This window comes from Scyliorhinus torazame, chromosome 25, assembly GCF_047496885.1.
Source record: "Scyliorhinus torazame isolate Kashiwa2021f chromosome 25, sScyTor2.1, whole genome shotgun sequence".
Classification (NCBI taxonomy): Eukaryota; Metazoa; Chordata; class Chondrichthyes; order Carcharhiniformes; family Scyliorhinidae; genus Scyliorhinus; species Scyliorhinus torazame.
This window is the reverse complement of record NC_092731.1, coordinates 25,276,761-25,294,194: the sequence shown is the minus strand read 5'-3', so window position 1 is coordinate 25,294,194 and position 17,434 is coordinate 25,276,761. Positions and strand designations below refer to the sequence as shown.

Here is a 17,434-nt window from a genome sequence, read left to right as displayed (position 1 = left end):
TTTCATTGTAGTAATTGTGCTCTTCCACAGGGTGGCACTTGCGAGCTGTTAGCCATACCTTGGGGGTTTAGTTCCAGCTCTTTGCAACAGCGTTAAAGAGATAGGAGTAAGAACGAGCTGCCTGTTGGCTTTTTGCAGGGAGCCACCCTGATGTACCCAAGTCCAGGGAACTTGGGACATAGGCTGGAAGAGAAAAGAGTCAAGTCTGCCATGGTACTGATGGCGTGTAACCAGCTCAATCCTGTGTGTAGGAGGAGCCCGTTGTATCCTGAGTGAGTGAAGACATGTGTGCCCATTTCGTCCTCCACAGCTTGCCCCTTATTCTGAGTCTGGCATCCACGGATCCAGATCCACCCTCTTTCTCTTCCCCCCCCCCCCCCCCCAATCCCCCATCTCTCCCCCCTGATCCCCCATCTCTTCCTCCCCCCTGACCCCCATTCCATAAGACATAGGAGCAGAATTAGGCCACTCGGCCCATCGAGTCTGCTCCGCCTTTCAATCATGGCTGATGTTTTTCTCATCTCCATCTGCCTTCTCCCCATAACCCCTGATCCCCTTAATCAAGAACCTATCTCTCTCTGTCTTAAAGACACTCAGTGATTTGGCCTCCACAGCCTTCTGCAGCAAAGAGTTCCACAGATTCACCACCCTCTGGCTGAAGAAATTCCTCCTCATCTCTGTTTTAAAGGATTGTCCCTTTAATCTGAGATGGTGCCTCTGGTTCTAGTTTTTCCTACAAGTGGAAACATCCTCTCCACGTCCACTCTATCCAGGCCTCGCAGTATCCTACAAGTTTCAATAAGATCCCCCCTCATTCTTCCAAACTCTCCCCTCCCACCCTCCCTACTGCTCCTCCCGATTACCCACCCCGACTCACCCACCCACCTCCCTCTCTTTCCCCGACTCCTCCCTGCCATCAACTCCTCCCTACACCCCCCCTGACTCCTCCCTCCCCTCCCAGATTCCTCCCTCCCCCAGCTCCTCTCCCCTCCCAGATACCTCCCTCCCCCGACTCCTCCCCCTCCCAGATTCCTCCCTCCCCCCTCGACTCCTCTCCCCTCCCAAACTCTCCCTCCCCTCCCAAACTCTCCCTCCCCCCCCAAACTCCTCTCCCCTCCCTCACACTCCCCCCCGCCCCCCGACTCCTCTCCCCTCCCCCGACTCTTCTCTCCTCACTCCACTCCTCTCCCCTCCCCACTCCTCTCCCCTTCCAGACCCCTCCCCCGACTCTTCTCTCCCTCCCCCTCTCCTCTCCTCTCCTCTCCTCTCCTCTCCTCTCCTCTCCTCTCCTCTCCTCTCCTCTCCTCTCCTCTCCTCCCCCTCTCCTCTCCTCTCCTCCCCCTCTCCTCTCCTCCCCCTCTCCTCTCCTCTCCTCTCTCCTCTCCCCCAGGTAACGGTACCAAAACCGTGGAGATAGGGAAAATGTCAGGAGCTGGAGTATGGCACAGTTCACGTAAGCCCCTTACAGTCAGAAACGGAGGAATTCATAACGGAACAAAGAAATGGCTGAGGAACTAAATTTGTACTTTGCTTCTGTCTTCACAAAGGAATAGGAAGCAATGTACCAGAAGTTCTGAGTAACACAAGTTTTAGTGAGAAGCTGAAGGAAATTAGTATTTGTAGAAAAATGGTTTGGGGGAATTTAATGGGATTGAAGGTGGCTAAATCTCCAGGGCCTGATAATCTTCATCCCATTTAGGTGAGTGGCCCTAGAAATAGAGATCCATTGGTGGCCATTTTCCAAAATTCTTTGGACTCAGGGTAGCTAATATAACCCCCTCTGTTCAAAAAGGGAGGTAGAGAAAACAGGGAACTATCGAGCAGTGAGCCTAACGTCGGTAATAAGGAAGTTGCTGGAGTTCATTATCAAGGATTTCATAGCACAGCATTTGGAAAGCAGGGGTATAAATCAGACAAAGGCAGCATGGATTTACAAAAGGGAAATCACGCCTGACAATCTACTAGAATTCTTTGAAGATGGAACTTGTAGAGTTGACCCGGGAGAACTGGTGGATGTGGTTTATTTAGACTTTCAGGTTTCCACCCAGGTCTCACATAACAGATTACTGTGTAAAGCTGACCCTGAGATGGATCGAAACCAAAAAGAAAATGCTGGAAAATCTCAGCAGGATCTGTAGGGAGAGAAAAGAGCTAACATTGAGTCCAGATGACCCTTTTGAGATGGATAGAAAGCTGGTTTACAGACAGGAAGCAAAAGTTGAAATGGGTCTTTTTTTCCGATTGGCAGTGACTAGTGGGGTACTGCAGGGATCTGTGCTTGGACCCCAACTATTCACATTACATATTATTACAGGTGCAGGGATGTCTTGGTTAGGCCACGTCTGGAATATAGTGTACAGTTTTGGTCTGCTTATCTGAGGATCCTTATCAAATGATACAAAGTGGAGTGGGAGGATGAGCTGTGAGTAGGACGCAGAAATGCTTCAGCGGGATTTAGACAGGCTGTGAGTGGGCATATAAAAATAAATTTAGAGTACCCAATTCATTTTTTCCAATTAAGGGGCAATTTAGCGTGGCCAATCCACCTACCCTGCACATCTTTGGGTTGTGGGGGGCGAGACCCACACAAACACGGGGAGAATGTGCAAACTCCACACGGACAGTGACCCAGAGCCGGGATCGAACCTGGGACCTCGGCGCCGTGAGGCAGCAGGGCTAATCCACTGCAACACTGTGCTGCCCTGAGTGGGCATACAAATGGCGGATGCAGTAATAATAATCTTTTATTAGCGTCACAAGTAGGCTTACATTAACACTGCAATGAAGTTACTGTGAAAAACCCCTAGTCGCCACATTCCGGTGCCTGTTCAGGTACACGGAGGGAGAATTCAGAATGTCCAATTCACGTAACAGCACATCTTTCGAGACTTGTGGGAGGAAACCCACGTAGACACGGGGAGAACGTGCAGACTCCGCACAGTGACCCAAGCCGGGAATCGAACCTGGGACCCTGGCGCTGTGAAGCAGCCGTGCTAACCACTGTGCTACCGTGCCGTGAAATAATGTGGATAAATGTGAGGTTATCCGCTTCGGTAGCAAAAATAGGAAGGTAGATTATTTAAATGGGTGTAAATTGAGAGAGGAAAATACTCAACGAGACCTTGGTGTTCTCGTGCATCAGTCACAAAGTAAGTGCACAGGTACAGCAGGCAGTAAAGAAGGCAAATTGTATGTTGGCCTTCATGGCAAGAAGATTTGAGTGTAAGGATAGGGATCCCATCAACATTTCAGGTCACTGCTTCCTCTGGCTGCTTCCATTGCATTTATCAAGTGGAAAGGGAGGGACAAAACTGAACTAGTCTACCTGAGCACAGAGCTTCACCAGATTTTGAGGAGAGAAACTGCATTGCAGGAGATTGCTGTAGAAAGCTCCCTATAGTTGTCTCAGGTGCAGAGCACTTGAACAGCCAGTGTGTCAGATCGCCCTAATCACAATATGTTAAAATCTTAAATCAGCAAGCAAATCCCGTCAACCTTTTCCAGTATAAATTCCAGCGCAGCTCAAGAAATGAATTCATCTCCAAAATGTCCAATTCAAACTTTATTTGTATTACCACTGTACAAAAGTTGACGACTGTTAATCATTCTCTCAGGTGTTTTTCTTCCAATGCCCCCCCCCCACCCCCCCCCAAAAAAAAAACAGTCCCACCTTTCCCAGTAAGCTGAAAAATTTGCTTCTATGAAACAGGAACAAAGCCTACCCCAAACATTTGGTTTTTATTTGTGAAATAAATTTAGAGTACCCAATAATTTTTTTTCCAATTAAGGGGCAATTTAGTGTGGCCAATCCACCTAGCCTGCACATCTTTGGGTTGTGGGGGCGAAACCCATGCAGACACGGGGAGAACGTGCAAACTCCACACAGACAGTGACCCAGAGCTGGGATCGAACCTGGGACCTCGGCGCCGTGAGGCAGCAGGGCTAACCCGGCCCAAACATTTGTTTGATGTAAAAGGAGAAAGCAGAACCAAAGGATCCCCTGCACAAAATCAGGCCAAGAATCGAAGGGATAGGAACGTATTGATTAGGGGATAGGAACGTATTGATTAGGAGAAGTCGGCAATTCAGCACTTCGAGCCTGCACTGCCATTCAATCAGATCATGGCTGATTGGTGTACTGGTAATATCACTGGACTAGAAATCCAAAATCCCAGGGACACGGGTTCAAATCCCACCTAGTGGAATTTAAATTCAATTCATAAAATCAGGAATTGAATGCAAGTTTCGGCGATGGCGACCGTGACAACTATCGATTGTTGTAAAACCCCATCTAGCTCACCAAGGTTCTTCTTTAGGGAAGGAAATCTGTTGTCCTTACCCGGTCTGGCCTACAAGTGACTCCAGACCCCAGAGCGATGTAGGTGACTCTTACCTGCCCCTCTGAAATGGCCGAGTGAGACACTCAGTTGAAGGGCTATTAGGGCTGGACAACAAATGCTGGTCCTTGCCAACAAAGCCCACATCCAGAAGAGAATAAGTTTAAAAAACCATGAATATTTATTGAGATGGAATGCGCGCCCAATCCAAGTCCTGCTCATTTAGCCTCACTCCTACTCTTGTTATAGGCCCCTCTATTGATTAAATTTAAAATTTCCATCCTCATGTTGAATCCACAGCCTGGCTCTTCCTTATCACAAAATCCCTACAGTGCAGGAGGCAGCGATGTGGCCCATCGATTCTGCACCATCTTCCAAAGAGCACCTTACCTAGGCCCACACATCCACCCTTTCCTCAAAACCCGACCTAACCTTTTTGGACACAAAGGGGCAATTTAGCATAGCCAATCCACCTGACCTGCACATCTTTGGACTGTGGGAGGAAACCCACGCAGACAAGGGAAGAACGTGCAAACTCCACACAGACAGCCAGCCAAGGCTGGAATCGAACTCTTGTGCTATGAGGCAGTAGTGCTCACTACTGTCACCCCAACAGTTTCAGTTGTCGGAGAGGGAGCTTTTGTTTTAATTTACCTTTAGCCGAAGGCAGCACTGTGATGCAATGGTTAGCACCGCGGCCTCACGGTTCCAGGTTCGATCCCTGCTCTGGGTCACTGTCCGTGTGGAGTTTGCACATTCTCCCCGTATCTGCGTGGGTTTCGCCTCCACAACCCAAAGATGTGCAGGATAGGACTTGCCACGCTAAATTGCCCCTTCGTTGGAAACATTTTTTTAAAAAATTACTTCTGGTCGGTCTGATTACAAGAACGGACAGGAAACAACAAAATACTGCAGATAAAACGGAGAGGGAGCACAAGTGATTAGCACGGTGGCTTCACAGCACCAGGGTCCCAGGTTTGATTCCCCACTGGGTCACTGTCTGTGTGGAGTCTGCACGTTCTCCCAGTGTCTGCGTGGGTTTCCTCCCACAGTCCAAAGATGTGCAGGTTAGGTGAATTGGCCATGCTAAATTGCCGTTAGTGTCCAAAAAGGTTAGGAGGGGTTATTGGGTTACAGGGATAGGGTGGACGCGAGGGCTTAAGTGGGTCGGTGCAGACTCAATGGGCCGAATGGCCTCCTTCTGCACTGTTGTTCTATGTAGGTGCTGCAGGTCAGGCAGTGGCCCGAACGGTGGCACACTTTGCATTTCGGCTGATGACCTGCTCTTTCACTGTGTGCAGAGGGATGCTGTTTGACCTGCAACCTGGGCAGCTAGCCCTGCACAGAACCACAGCGACTCCACAGACTGCAGCAAAACCGATCACTGGCAACCCCAGACACAGCCAGGATTGCAGAGTCCACCCAAACCAAACGCTGGGCCTCCAGTTAGTCGGAAGCTAAGACATCAGAGTAATATGGATTTCCAGTTGGGCAGGGGGAATGGTGGGGAGGGGCAGGTGCTGCCACCTTAGTCATGAAAATGCCGCACATCCATTTACACACTTTGAAATTCAGTAACTTATTCCGACAAGCGTCATAATCATATTGTGCACATCAAAAAGTTTCACAAATTACAGCAAGACTAATCATCAGTCAATCAGTGGTACCTGGGAGAACTCCCCAGCTCTTCCTATAGCGCCCAGGGATCTCCCCCACCCACAGTGCAGGCAGGCTCTCAGTTTAATTTTTCATGGAAAGGACAGAACTTCCAACATTGTGGATCTCCCGCAGAACTCCACCAGGTCGGCGAGCAGGGACAACACCTGCAAACCGCTGAAGTTGGATCTTCCAACTGCTGAGCCACTTCCAGGGGGAATCAAGCCAGCGTTACGGACCAAGTGCTGGAAAATGGGATCAGGATAGATAGGTGCTTGATGGCCAGCATGGAAACGATGGGCCGAAGGGCCTCTTTTTGTACTGCAAAATTCTATGACCAAGTCCTGTAAGCGTGTGCCAGTTAGTACCAGGTCTGCTGCTCTAATCTGGGAGGGCAAAAGTGGGATCGAGAGTCATGGAGGTCTCTCGCCTCCAGCGAATTGCACAGAGCCACCAAGGGAATGGGTGAAACAAAGCAACGGCATTCCTCAGCCATCACGCAAGCGCGCAGCAAATAAATACATTTCTGTGGCGACTGAAGGCTCTGCTAAAATAGCAAGAGGAGTAAAACCTGTGAAACCACTTCAAAAAGCTGGAGTCTGAGGCAATTATTCAAAGCCACAAACCCCTGGCCCTCTCTCGTGAGACGCAGTTACAGGTGTAAGTACTGGGGCCCCTCCGACATTTGACCCCTCGAGCCTGCTCTGCCATTCAATGAGATCATGACTGGACTACTTCAACGCTACTTGCCTGCTCACTCCCCAGAGAGCGCCCCCTCTGTTAACATAAGGCCTCTGGTTCACCAGAGATTGCTGGTCATGGTGGTGCCTGCTCAGAAGTGGCTCGAGGAGGAGGAGGAGACACCACTGCTCATCGATCCGTAACTCCCGGAGCCTTTCATCACCTCTTGGAGACTTAGCAGAGCCTGCGGCTCCTTGCTCTGCATGGCGCTGCAGAAGAGTCGAACGTGCTCCTTCAGTTCATCGATCTGCCGCTGGGCACTGTTGTTCTGCCGGATTAGGTCTTTTGTTTTCAACGTGATCTCCAGCAACCCAGACCGGCTCAGAATCTCCACCGTGTTGCGGAAGCGCCGTTCCTTGGCGGGACTGGGCATCGGTCTGGAGGCTCGAGCAGCCGGTCTCGTGGCGTCGCCGGTGGGTGACTGGGCGCTCGGAGCACGGGAAAACACAGAGGGGGTGAAGGAGATGGAGGAGGAGGAGGAGGAGGGGGGAGGGTGTGACGAGGAGGAACAGCAGGAGGAGTATGACGGCCAGGAGTGCAGCGATTCAGAGGATTCAGACGGAGATGCAGGATTCGGAGAGAGCACTGGTGACGGGGAGACAGAATCAAACTGACTGAAGAGGTGCGCTGCTCCAAAGCTGGGTGGCTGAGGAGTGTCAGGCGGCTCGCTGTTGGCCACTGGCCCCACTTGAGAGGCTTGCTCATTTCTGGCAGGTTCCGCCTCGCCCAGGCACAACCGTTTGCTCTTGCGGTGGTCGGTAGTCCTGTCATCCTGAGCCAGGCAGTGCCCCGCCTGCGTCGGCCTGCTGCCGGCGTCCTGGCCTTTGTGCGGGTGAGGGGCTATCCTTGGGTAGGAATTTAATATTGGGAGATAGGTGTCTATCCCAACCCCAGCCTTCGCCTCGGCCTTCTGCGATTTGAAAGCAGCTGCCAACGGCTGTCGGATGAAGACGACTCGGGCCTGGCCTGGTGTACCGAGAGTGTGCTGACTTCCCCAGGCCTGCAGCTGGGCCTGAACAAATTGGCTTCTTGATGGAACGGGCAAAGGCTGTTCAAAACATGGCAATGGGAAAAACAGAATTAGGATCCAATTGTTTAACAGCCACCCCCGCGCACACCCACTCAATGCCAGCATGCATGCACCCGGCCCCCACACACCCACTCAAGCACAATTATTCAATGCGAGTGCATGTCAAGATGGCGCCCATCAGTTGTACAAGAATAATACATCACATCAACATTCACTGCCATCTAAGTGGCCATCCCATTTGCCAGTCAAACAGTGAACACACGCAGACTGACAATAGCGAGGTCAGGTGCCACGCAGTGTGGACAGACGGGCCAGGGGGTGGGGTTACTCCAATGCAAACAGCCAGAATCCTGGCTCTGGACTATGAAACTGGAAGCAATGCTGGAAAGAGGCAGAGTAACAGCTCCTGGCCATTTGAGTATTCACACTGCAAATGGCTTTCTTTTGACCAAATTAACTATCCTCTTTGAAATTAAGAAACTTCAATGTCTACACTGGCAGTGTTGTTTTAAGAACATGCTGGGCAGGAAGTCACAAACTATCTAGGCATTAAAACCATCAAAAACTGTATTTACTACAGTAACACCCAGTGCTTTTGAACACAAATTGAAGCTGCCCTTTAAAGTGAATGAAGATTATTGCCCAGAATCTTCATTCGTACATCGTACAAGCTGAGGATCCACACCGCCTACTGACTCCAACGACAGCTCTCTCTGGCAGGATGTTTCCTGCTCTCCACAGGCCCACATTCTGCATGTGTGAATCTGAGCACTGAGCTTAGGAAGACTATTCACCATGGGGTGGCATCACATCCTCCTCAGCAGATTGCCAACAGGTGGGAGCTCCCCAGCAGTGATCAGGGGCAGGAGCGCCAGTCGAGCCTTCCCTTTCACGATTAGCCTTGGACACTCAGGCCGATTTCAGCCTCTCCCAGGTAACAAGAACGAGATATCATCCATTCAAACCATTTAATCTCAGAGCCACCCTCTGCGCTGACCTCAGAGCGCGAGCGTCAGATGAACAAAGTTGCAGCATCTGGCTTTGCACGTGCCACATGTGATTTTACGACAAGTCACCACAGTATTCTTTGTCTTAAAAAGACGGTTCACTACAGATTGCGGATTACGGAGGGTCAGTACCTCTTTCAAAAAGACATTCTTCACAATGTAGACAGGAGTCAGGCTGGGGAGTGAGCTTTGTGCAGCGGTGATCCTCTCGGTATGGCTCAACGCAGCTGGCCTCTTGTGCGAGGAACGATCCTCCAAGTCGGTCTGTTCTAGTGTACTCAGATACTCTGAGCTAGTGTCTGAGAACAAAGCAAAGAGGGAGTGACGCAGCCAACAGGTGACGCAGAGACAATCCAAACCGGCCATAAGCAAGGGACCTCAAACCTCCTCAACCCAGTGGAAAGGAGCGTGGAAACTAATCGCTGCCTGCTGATCCTGCCATTCATTTCTTTCAGTTCAAATATCCATCCAATTCCCTTTTGAAAAAGTGTGAATCTGCCCCACTGCCCTTGCAGACAGTGCTTTCCAGATCAAAACTTGTGATATAAAGAGATTCCTCCTCCTCACACGGATGTTTTTTTTGCCAATTATTTTAAATCTGCATACTCTACTTATGACTCTGCCAGTGGAAAGTTTCTATCAAAAGCTTTCACAATTTGGAATACACGTCAAATACCCCCTTGTGATCTCTATTTTGAGAACAATCCCAATTTCTCTAGTCTCCCCGCATAGCTGAAGTCGCTCTGTCCAGGTACCATTTCTGGCAAATCTCCTCGACGTCCTCTCCCAGACCATTACATCTTTCCCCAAGCCCAGCACCCAGAATTCAGGCAAAAAACAAAAAGGGGAAAAAAAAAATCACTGGCCAATCATCCAATTATTGTCGGTGGGATCTTACTGTGTACAAAATGGCTCCAGGCTTTTCTGTAGGGCAGTGACTGTATTCAATGTTTCTACACAATGTGCCTTGGGACGTGAAGTGCTTTACAAATGTAGGTTTATTAGGAGGTCAGAGACTCAGGAGAAGGGGTCAGACACTGTAGAGTGAGGAGGAAGAAGCATTTCTTCACCCAAAGGGCTGTGAATCTTGGGGATATTCTATCCCAGAGTGCTACGGATGCTGAATTGTTGAGTAGATCAAGATTGCTAAAATTGTTAAGACTCAAAGGGAACAATGGTGTGATCTTAATGGAATGGTGGAGCAGAGTCGAGGGGCCGCATGACATAGAACCATAGAATCCTTACAGTGCAGAAAGAGGCCATTCGGCCCATCGAGTCTGCATCAACCCTCTGAAAGAGCACCCTCCCTATGCCCACTCCCCCACTCTATATAACCTGCAGATCACTGGACAATAAGGGGCAATTTTATCGTGGCCAATCCACCTAACCTGCACATCTTTGGACTGTGGGAGGAAACCGGAGCACCAGGAGGAAACCCACGCAGACACGGGGAGAACGTGCAAACTCCACAAAGTTGAACCCGGGTCCCTGGTGCTGTGAGGCAGCAGCCCTAACCCCCTACTCTAATTTCTTGTGCCTTAATGGACACAATACTCTATAATGTCCTTGCTTTTGTAATCTATACATCTGAAAATTCTGAAGGAATCAATCTCCACTTGGAGAGGCAAGGTTTGATCAGAAATAGTCAGCTTAGCTTAGTCAGTGGTCATGCCTAACAAATTCGATTGAATTTTTGAGCACGTGACCAGGCGTGTAGATGAAGGTAGTGCAGTTGATGTAGTTTACATGGATTTCAGCAAAGCCTTTGACAAGATCCCACATGGGAAACTTATAAAGAAGGCAAATGCACATGGGATACAGGGTGATTTGATAAGGTGGATTCATAATGGGCATAGTGGTAGGAGAGAGGGTGATGATAGACAGCTGCTTTTGTGTCTGGAAGCCAGTGTCCAGTGGGGTACCACAGGGATCTCTGCTGGGGCCCCTATCATTTGTCATTTAGATAAACACCACAAGATGACTATGGGGGGGGGGAGGGGGCAGGATCAGTTTGTTTGCAGATGACACAAAGTTTGGCTGGTAGTTAACAGTGAGGTCAAGTGTCTTGCATTACCAGAAGGTACAGACAGGATGGTCACATGCGCAGAAAAGTGGCAGATAATACACTTTAGCAGTAATATGACACGGAAGTATTCAATGAATGGCATGACACTGGGAAGTTCTGAAGAACAAGGGGACCTTGGCGTGTTTGTCCATAGATCTCTGAAAGCAGACGGGCAGGTTAATAGGGTGGTGACAAAGACATTTTGGGAGACTTGCTTTTATCAATCGAGGCATAGATTACAAAAGCAGGGAGGTCATGTTGGAGTTGTATAGAACTTTGCTGAGGCCATAGCTGGAGTACTGTGTGCAATTCTGGTCACATTACAGGAAGGATGTGATTGCACGGGAGGGGGTGCAGAGGTGATTCACCAGGATATTGCCTGGGATGGAACATTTAAGTTACGAAGAGAGGTTGGATAGGCTTGGGTTGTTTTCACCGGGACAGAGAAGACTGAGGGGTGACCTGATCAAGGTGTACAAGATTATGAGGGTCTTGGACAGGGTGGATAGGGAGCAGCTGTTCCCCTTAGTTGAAGGGTCAGTTATGAGGGGATACAAGTTCAAGGTGAGGGGCGGGAGGTTACGGGGGAATTTGTGGCAAAACGTTTTCCCCAGAGGGTGGTGACGGTCTGGAATGCACTGCCCGAGAGGTGGTAAAGGCGGGTTGCCTCATATCCTTTCAAAGTACCTGGATGAGCTTTTGGCACGTCATAACATTCAAGACTATGGACTAAGTGCTGCAAATGGATTAGGTCAGGTGTTTTTCACGTGTCGGTGCAGATTTGATGGGCCGAATGGACTTTTCTGCTCTGTATTATTCTGTGATCCGAGTAATAAAACCACGGATCCCGTCTGCTTTCTTAAAAACGTTATCAATTTGACCAGCCATCTTCAAAGAGTTGTGTATATGAATCCCCCAGGTCTCTATTCCTGAACCCCCTTTAAAGTTCTAACCATTTAGTGCATAACACACCATATATAGTCTGTAAAATGTTAACCATTGCTCCATGCCTCAAGTGTTGCATCCATGCCCGTGCAATGGCTGCCTCGTTAAGCACAAGTCACAATATCAAACAACACAAGATAGAAACACCTCTGCACCCCACCATCCCTTTGCAGGACCAAAGACAAGAACAGTCCTGTTCCTAACATAACCCTGGTCTCTGCATACCACAGGGGAATGGGAAGAATACAAACTCATGGAATCTGCATTTCTCTGCAATAGGTTACGTGGCTGTAAAAATTCTACACCAGCCATCACAGCCGCAACCTGGAGTGGAAAGATATCTGGGGGATGCTTAAGGGCTGCAGTTAATTCTGGGTTAATGTGGAGCCTCGGGCTTAGAGTGTGCTGGGTAAAGGGGAAGTAGCAAAATCCTGTGGTTGCTGGAAAACAGAAAGTAATGGAAATCCTCAGTGCGTTGGCCAGAATCTGCGGAAAGAGCAGACACGTTTGTTGAAGGGTGCGTGGACCCTTCAATTAGAGCAGTTTTGAAGAGGAGGCCACATCTCAAACATTAAAATGTCTGTACTCCCCACAATGGCTGGCCGTGCCACAGTGTCTACTTCCACAGTGTTTTATTTTGCCATGGTAATCTCACAGAAATATATAACACACTGAGGATTTGACAAGGGTAAACGCTGAGGGCACGGTTTCCCTTTAGCTGGGGACTGTAGAACAAGAGGCCGTAGTCTCAGGATATGATTTTAGCTATTGAGGACTGAGACAAGGAGAAATTCCTTCACTCAAGGGTTGGAAACCATTGGAATTCTTGACATTGGAGAGTTAAGGATGTTTAGTCAGTGCACATAATCAAGAGTAAGATCAATAGATTTTTGGGCAGTTAAAGGAGTCAAAGGATAGGGCAAGGAAGTGGATCACAGATGGTTGATCGGCCATGATTTTATTGATTGGCAGATCAGGCTCCAAGGGGCCTACTCTTATTTCCTATGGTAAAGGTTTGCGGTCCCCACTCTAGCGAGCGTACAGATCACAGTCTCTTTTGTTAGATCAGAATTCTATACAAAGAGACAGGGTGAAACGTGCATTTCAAATCATCACCAAGCACCCAGTGCTCTCCATTACCTGAAAACCCCGAATCTTTTTCAGACTCTCCCAGTGACATCCGCTTGCTCTTCCCTGCGCTTGCCATGGAATTCTTTTTCTCCATCTGTCCGTACTGATTGTCCAGCAAATTTTCCAATTTAACCGAAACCCCGGTCATCCGGTCCTTCAGACTTTTGCGGGAGGTTCTGGAACTGACAGCCATGGGCAATTTATCCAGCGACATGGTTCTCTGGAGGCATAAAACATTCAGAATATTATCACATCTGGAATTGGAAAGCTTCCCATTGAATGACTTGGTACCTTTTTCCAAAAAAGGATAGAGTCATAACAGCAGAGGAAGAGGTGTCATGTGAGAGTAGCTTTAAGAAATGGGTGTTTATGAAATAGCTGCAGTGGATATACCTTTAAGAGATGGGTATTTATCGAATAGCTGCAGTGATGTCAGAGTGTGGGTGGGGCTGGGCTGGCTATCTTTCACTTTCGCTTTGAACAAAAGCTGGTGTGTGTCTGTGGGTTTTTAGTTTTGTTTTGAGAGCTGGATAGCTGCAGAAAAAGCAAGCAGCTGTATAAGGATCTCTCTGCAATCTAAAGGCCGTCTCCAGTTCATTTGGGTGATTTCACGGTGATAACTGCTCTCAGTAGAGAATTTAAACCTGATCTCGGTGTCAAAAAGGGTTATGTGTCTTCTGGATGTTGCAAGGAAAGATTAAGGGTTACTTATAGAATATTGTATCTGTGGGGACTATTGGTGTTGATAGTTGTTAAGATGTTTCCTGTGTGTGTTTAAAGATGTTAACTGGATTTCATAGAATAAACATTGTTTTTTGTTTAAAAATACTTTTAGCTCTCTGTTGCATCACAGCTGTAAAGTGGGTCCTCGTGCTCCCCATAACCACAATCTATTCAAGGTTATGGGTCAGGTGAACTCCATGATAAATTTTGGGGGTTCTCGAAACCCTGGCCCATAATAGGGGCCACTCAGTTCATCCAAATCCATTCTGGCTCTGCAGTGAACAATTTAATCAGTCCCATTCCCGAACGCTGTCCCCCAGGCTCTGGAAATTTCTTTTGCCTCAGGTTTCCCTCAGTCCAATTTAACTTTGAAAGCATTGATCGTTTCCTCTACCAACTACCTCAAAAAGCCATAAACCTTCCAAAACAGGTTTTACAAGGACAACAGCAGAATTATGACCGCTAGAGCGAGGGCATAGCCCTAGGATAGGAGGTAGCAAATTTAAAACAGAGTCAAGGAGAAACTACTTCTCTCAAAGGGTTGTGCATCTGTGGAATTCACTACCCCAGCGTGCGGTGGATGTCGGGACAGTGGGTAAATTTGAGGAGTTAAGACATATTTTAAATTGATAATGGGTTGAAGGGTTATGGTGAATGGGCAGGACGGTGCAGTCAAGGCCAGGATGAGATCAGCCATGATCGAATGGCAGAGCAGACTCAATGGGCCAAAGTCTGCTCCTATATCTTATGAATTGGAGGATACGGTTATCAGAAAAGGTTGAACAAGCCTCTAGAAAAGGTGGAGGTGACTCGATTCCGATCTCTAAAATGACAAAGCTGTTTGATGTGGCAGACTTTTCTCTTGTGCAGGAATTCTAAACAAAGTGCAATAAATGCAAGATAAATCCAATCGAGAATTCAGGAGGAATTTCTAAACCTAGAAATTGGGAGCTCGTTACCACATTGAGTGGTAGAATAATTCAAGGGGGAAGCTGGATGAACACGTGGGTGGTAGGGATTAAACTGTTCTGCTGATAGGATCAGTAGGATGGCAAACACCAGTCAGGCCGCCGATTATCTTCCTTCTGCGCTGTAACATTTCTTGCAACTGATCGGCCTCCTTGAGCTAGAGAGTGTGTTGACAATCTGTTCACCAATCGTGGGCCATTGGAAAACAAATGTCTAGCACGACTGGACAAAGGCCAGCATTATGCAAATAGACCACTGGAGAGATGGAGAGAGTAAATTTGACGAGTTAGACAGATTCGATCTTGGCTGATCTCATCCTGGCCTTAACTCCACCGTCCTGCCCGTTCTCCATAACCTTTCAACCCATTACCAATTAAAAATCTGTCTAACTCCTCAAATTCACTGCCCTGTGCGTGCACAAGAAAACCTATCGAGATTTAAAGACACCAAAATGGGAACAGGTGTAATTTACCAGCAACCTAAATTTTCACTGGTCACCCTCTGGCACTTCAGGAAATTATAAAAAGCCAGTAAAAGATGCGGGAGGAGGTGTTCAGACACACAAAACCTTCCCACATAAACAACCATTGAAGTTTAATCTGCAATTGATTAATGACACAGAGTGCAGCACGGCAAGAACAGAAATGGAATGAAGTGTGAAATAGAAATTTCATTAAACGGGAATTAGAAGCAGTGATTTATTTATTTATTTTTAAATCGCTAATCTTCAGACAAATTAAATAGCAAATCCTGAGCAGCTTTTGCTGGAGGTGCGGCAGGGATACGGCTGGTATTTTTAACCCTTAGTTCCTGCCTCACAACATGGTGGCTCAGGGGACATGTTGGCCCTGCTGCAGATTGAAGGTCACATGGAAAACTAATCCCATATCGAGCACAGACACTGTGACAGGCGATTCAGTCCTGTGTTTACACAGTTTGCAGGGAACTGCCCCGCTTATTTAATTAAACTCCTTCCATCGGGCAGGAGATACAAAAGTCTGAGAACACGCACAAACAGATTCAAAAACAGTTTGTTCCCCACTGTTATCAGACTTCAAGCGACCCTCTTATGGACCGATCTGGCTAACACTACACTTCTGTATGCTTCACCCAGTGCCAGTGTCTATGTATTTACCTTGTGTTGCCCCTTTGGTGTACTAAATCATCTGTTCGAGCTGCACGCAGGTACATGTAACAATAAACAAATCCAATCCAAACTGCACATCTCCCCATTTACAGCACCGTCACAGGACTCTGCCTCCCCCACCTCTTCCTCTCCCCAGGCCCCACATTTACCCCCTCAAGACATACACCGCCCATTGGGGTGGCACGGTAGCACAGTGGTCAGCACTGTTACTTCACAGCTCCAGGGTCCCAGGTTCGATTCCTGGCTTGGGTCACTGTCTGTGCGGAGTCTGCACGTTCTCCTCGTGTCTGTGTGGGTTTCCTCCGGGTGCTCCGGTTTCCTCCTACAAGCCCCGAAAGACGTGCCTGTTGGGTGAATTGGACATTCTGAATTCTCCCTCAGTGTACCCGAACAGGCGCCGGAGTGTGGCGACTAGGGGATTTTCACAGTAACTTCATTGCAGAGTTAATGGAAGCCTGCTTGTGACAAATATTATTTGCCTCCTCAGACACCCTCATTCCATTTGAACCTCCCTTATTCAGCCGCAGCCTCTGCTTCTCTCCGCCATTTACCGGCCGACACCCGGGGTCAGGCCTACACCCGGGGTCGGTCTCCCCAACGCTGCTCCGATCTCGCGCTCACCTCCTCCGCCGGTCTCTCCGCCGCCGCCGCCGCGCTCCCACTGATTATCCGCTAGGCGCCGCCTCTCACACGAACCTGCTGCCCGGGCCCAGGCCGGACCGCCTCCCTCCTCAGGTTGACCAATAGCCGGGCGAAGCCCTGCACGGCTTCGCCAATCACCGCCTTGGCAGTAGGTTAGGTTGCGCCGCCTCCCCTCCGTCACCCGTGCGCGGCCGCGTGAGGGCGGCATGATTGACATGTGGTCTCCATGGCGACCCGGCACACGCGCCGCTCCCCGAGTTCTGCAACGTGACCAGGCTGTAAACACTTGGGAGCAGCAGCTTCCCCGGCGGGGGGAGGGGAGGTCCATCCCCAAGACCCGGGCGGGGGGGTTCATTCCCAAGGCAGGCAGGCGGGCGGGGGTTCATTCCCAAGGCAGGCGGGCGGGGGTTCATTCCCAAGGCAGGCGGGCGGGGGTTCATTCCCGCGGGCGGGGGCGGGGGCGGGGGCGGGGGCGGGGGCGGGGGCGGGGGGGGGGGGGGGGGGAGAGGAGATCCATCTCCAAGGGGGGGGGGAGGAGATCCATCTCCAAGGGGGGGGGGAGGAGATCCATCTCCAAGGGGGGGGAGGAGATCCATCCCCAAGGGGGGGGGGAGAGATCCATCCCCAAGGGGGGGAGGAGAGATCCATCCCCAAGGGGGGGGAGGAGATCCATCCCCAAGGGGGGGGGGGAGAGATCCATCCCCAAGGGGGGGGAGGAGAGATCCATCCCCAAGGGGGGGGAGGAGATCCATCCCCAAGGGGGGGGAGGAGATCCATCCCCAAGGGGGGGGAGGAGATCCATCTCCAAGGGGGGGGGAGGAGATCCATCCCCAAGGGGGGGGGGGGGGAGAGATCCATCCCCAAGGGGGGGGGGAGAGATCCATCCCCAAGGGGGGGGAGGAGAGATCCATCCCCAAGGGAGGGGGGGAGGGAGAGATCCATCCCCAAGGGAGGGGGGGAGGGAGAGATCCATCCCCAAGGGAGGGGGGGAGGGAGAGATCCATCCCCAAGGGGGGGGTAGAGATCCATCCCCAAGGGGGG

General features: G+C 49.7%; 1 protein-coding gene across 3 annotated transcripts; it reads right to left on the bottom strand.

Annotated features, from left to right (window-relative positions):
- Window positions 1–5,000: 5,000 nt before the first annotated feature.
- LOC140402431 (CLOCK-interacting pacemaker-like) lies at window positions 5,001–16,474 on the bottom strand. 3 transcript variants are annotated; one of them, XM_072490204.1, is made up of 4 exons: window positions 16,373–16,474; window positions 12,922–13,132; window positions 8,904–9,070; window positions 5,001–7,782 (listed from the first exon to the last, which is right to left on the bottom strand). In XM_072490204.1, the coding sequence occupies exons 2-4, from the start codon at window positions 13,124–13,126 to the stop codon at window positions 6,826–6,828; spliced, it is 1,329 nt and encodes a 442-aa protein (XP_072346305.1). In that variant the 5' UTR covers window positions 13,127–13,132; window positions 16,373–16,474; the 3' UTR covers window positions 5,001–6,825. The 3 variants fall into 3 exon arrangements, with proteins under 3 accessions (XP_072346305.1, XP_072346304.1, XP_072346306.1); XM_072490203.1 differs by lacking the exon at window positions 16,373–16,474 and adding an exon at window positions 15,901–16,366; XM_072490205.1 differs by lacking the exon at window positions 16,373–16,474 and adding an exon at window positions 15,740–15,865.
- Window positions 16,475–17,434: the final 960 nt, after the last annotated feature.

What these genes read in the sequence shown, in the direction of transcription:
- LOC140402431 (XM_072490203.1), bottom strand. Translation starts at nt 15,924, where the DNA reads ATGGGCGGTGTATGTCTTGAGGGG. An exon ending in GCGGTGTATGTCTTGAGGGG is followed by an intron (nt 13,133 to 15,900) that starts GTAAATGTGGGG and finishes TTATGCCTCCAG; the next exon opens with AGAACCATGTCGCTGGATAA. An exon ending in AGAATGTCTTTTTGAAAGAG is followed by an intron (nt 7,783 to 8,903) that starts GTACTGACCCTC and finishes TGTTTTGAACAG; the next exon opens with CCTTTGCCCGTTCCATCAAG.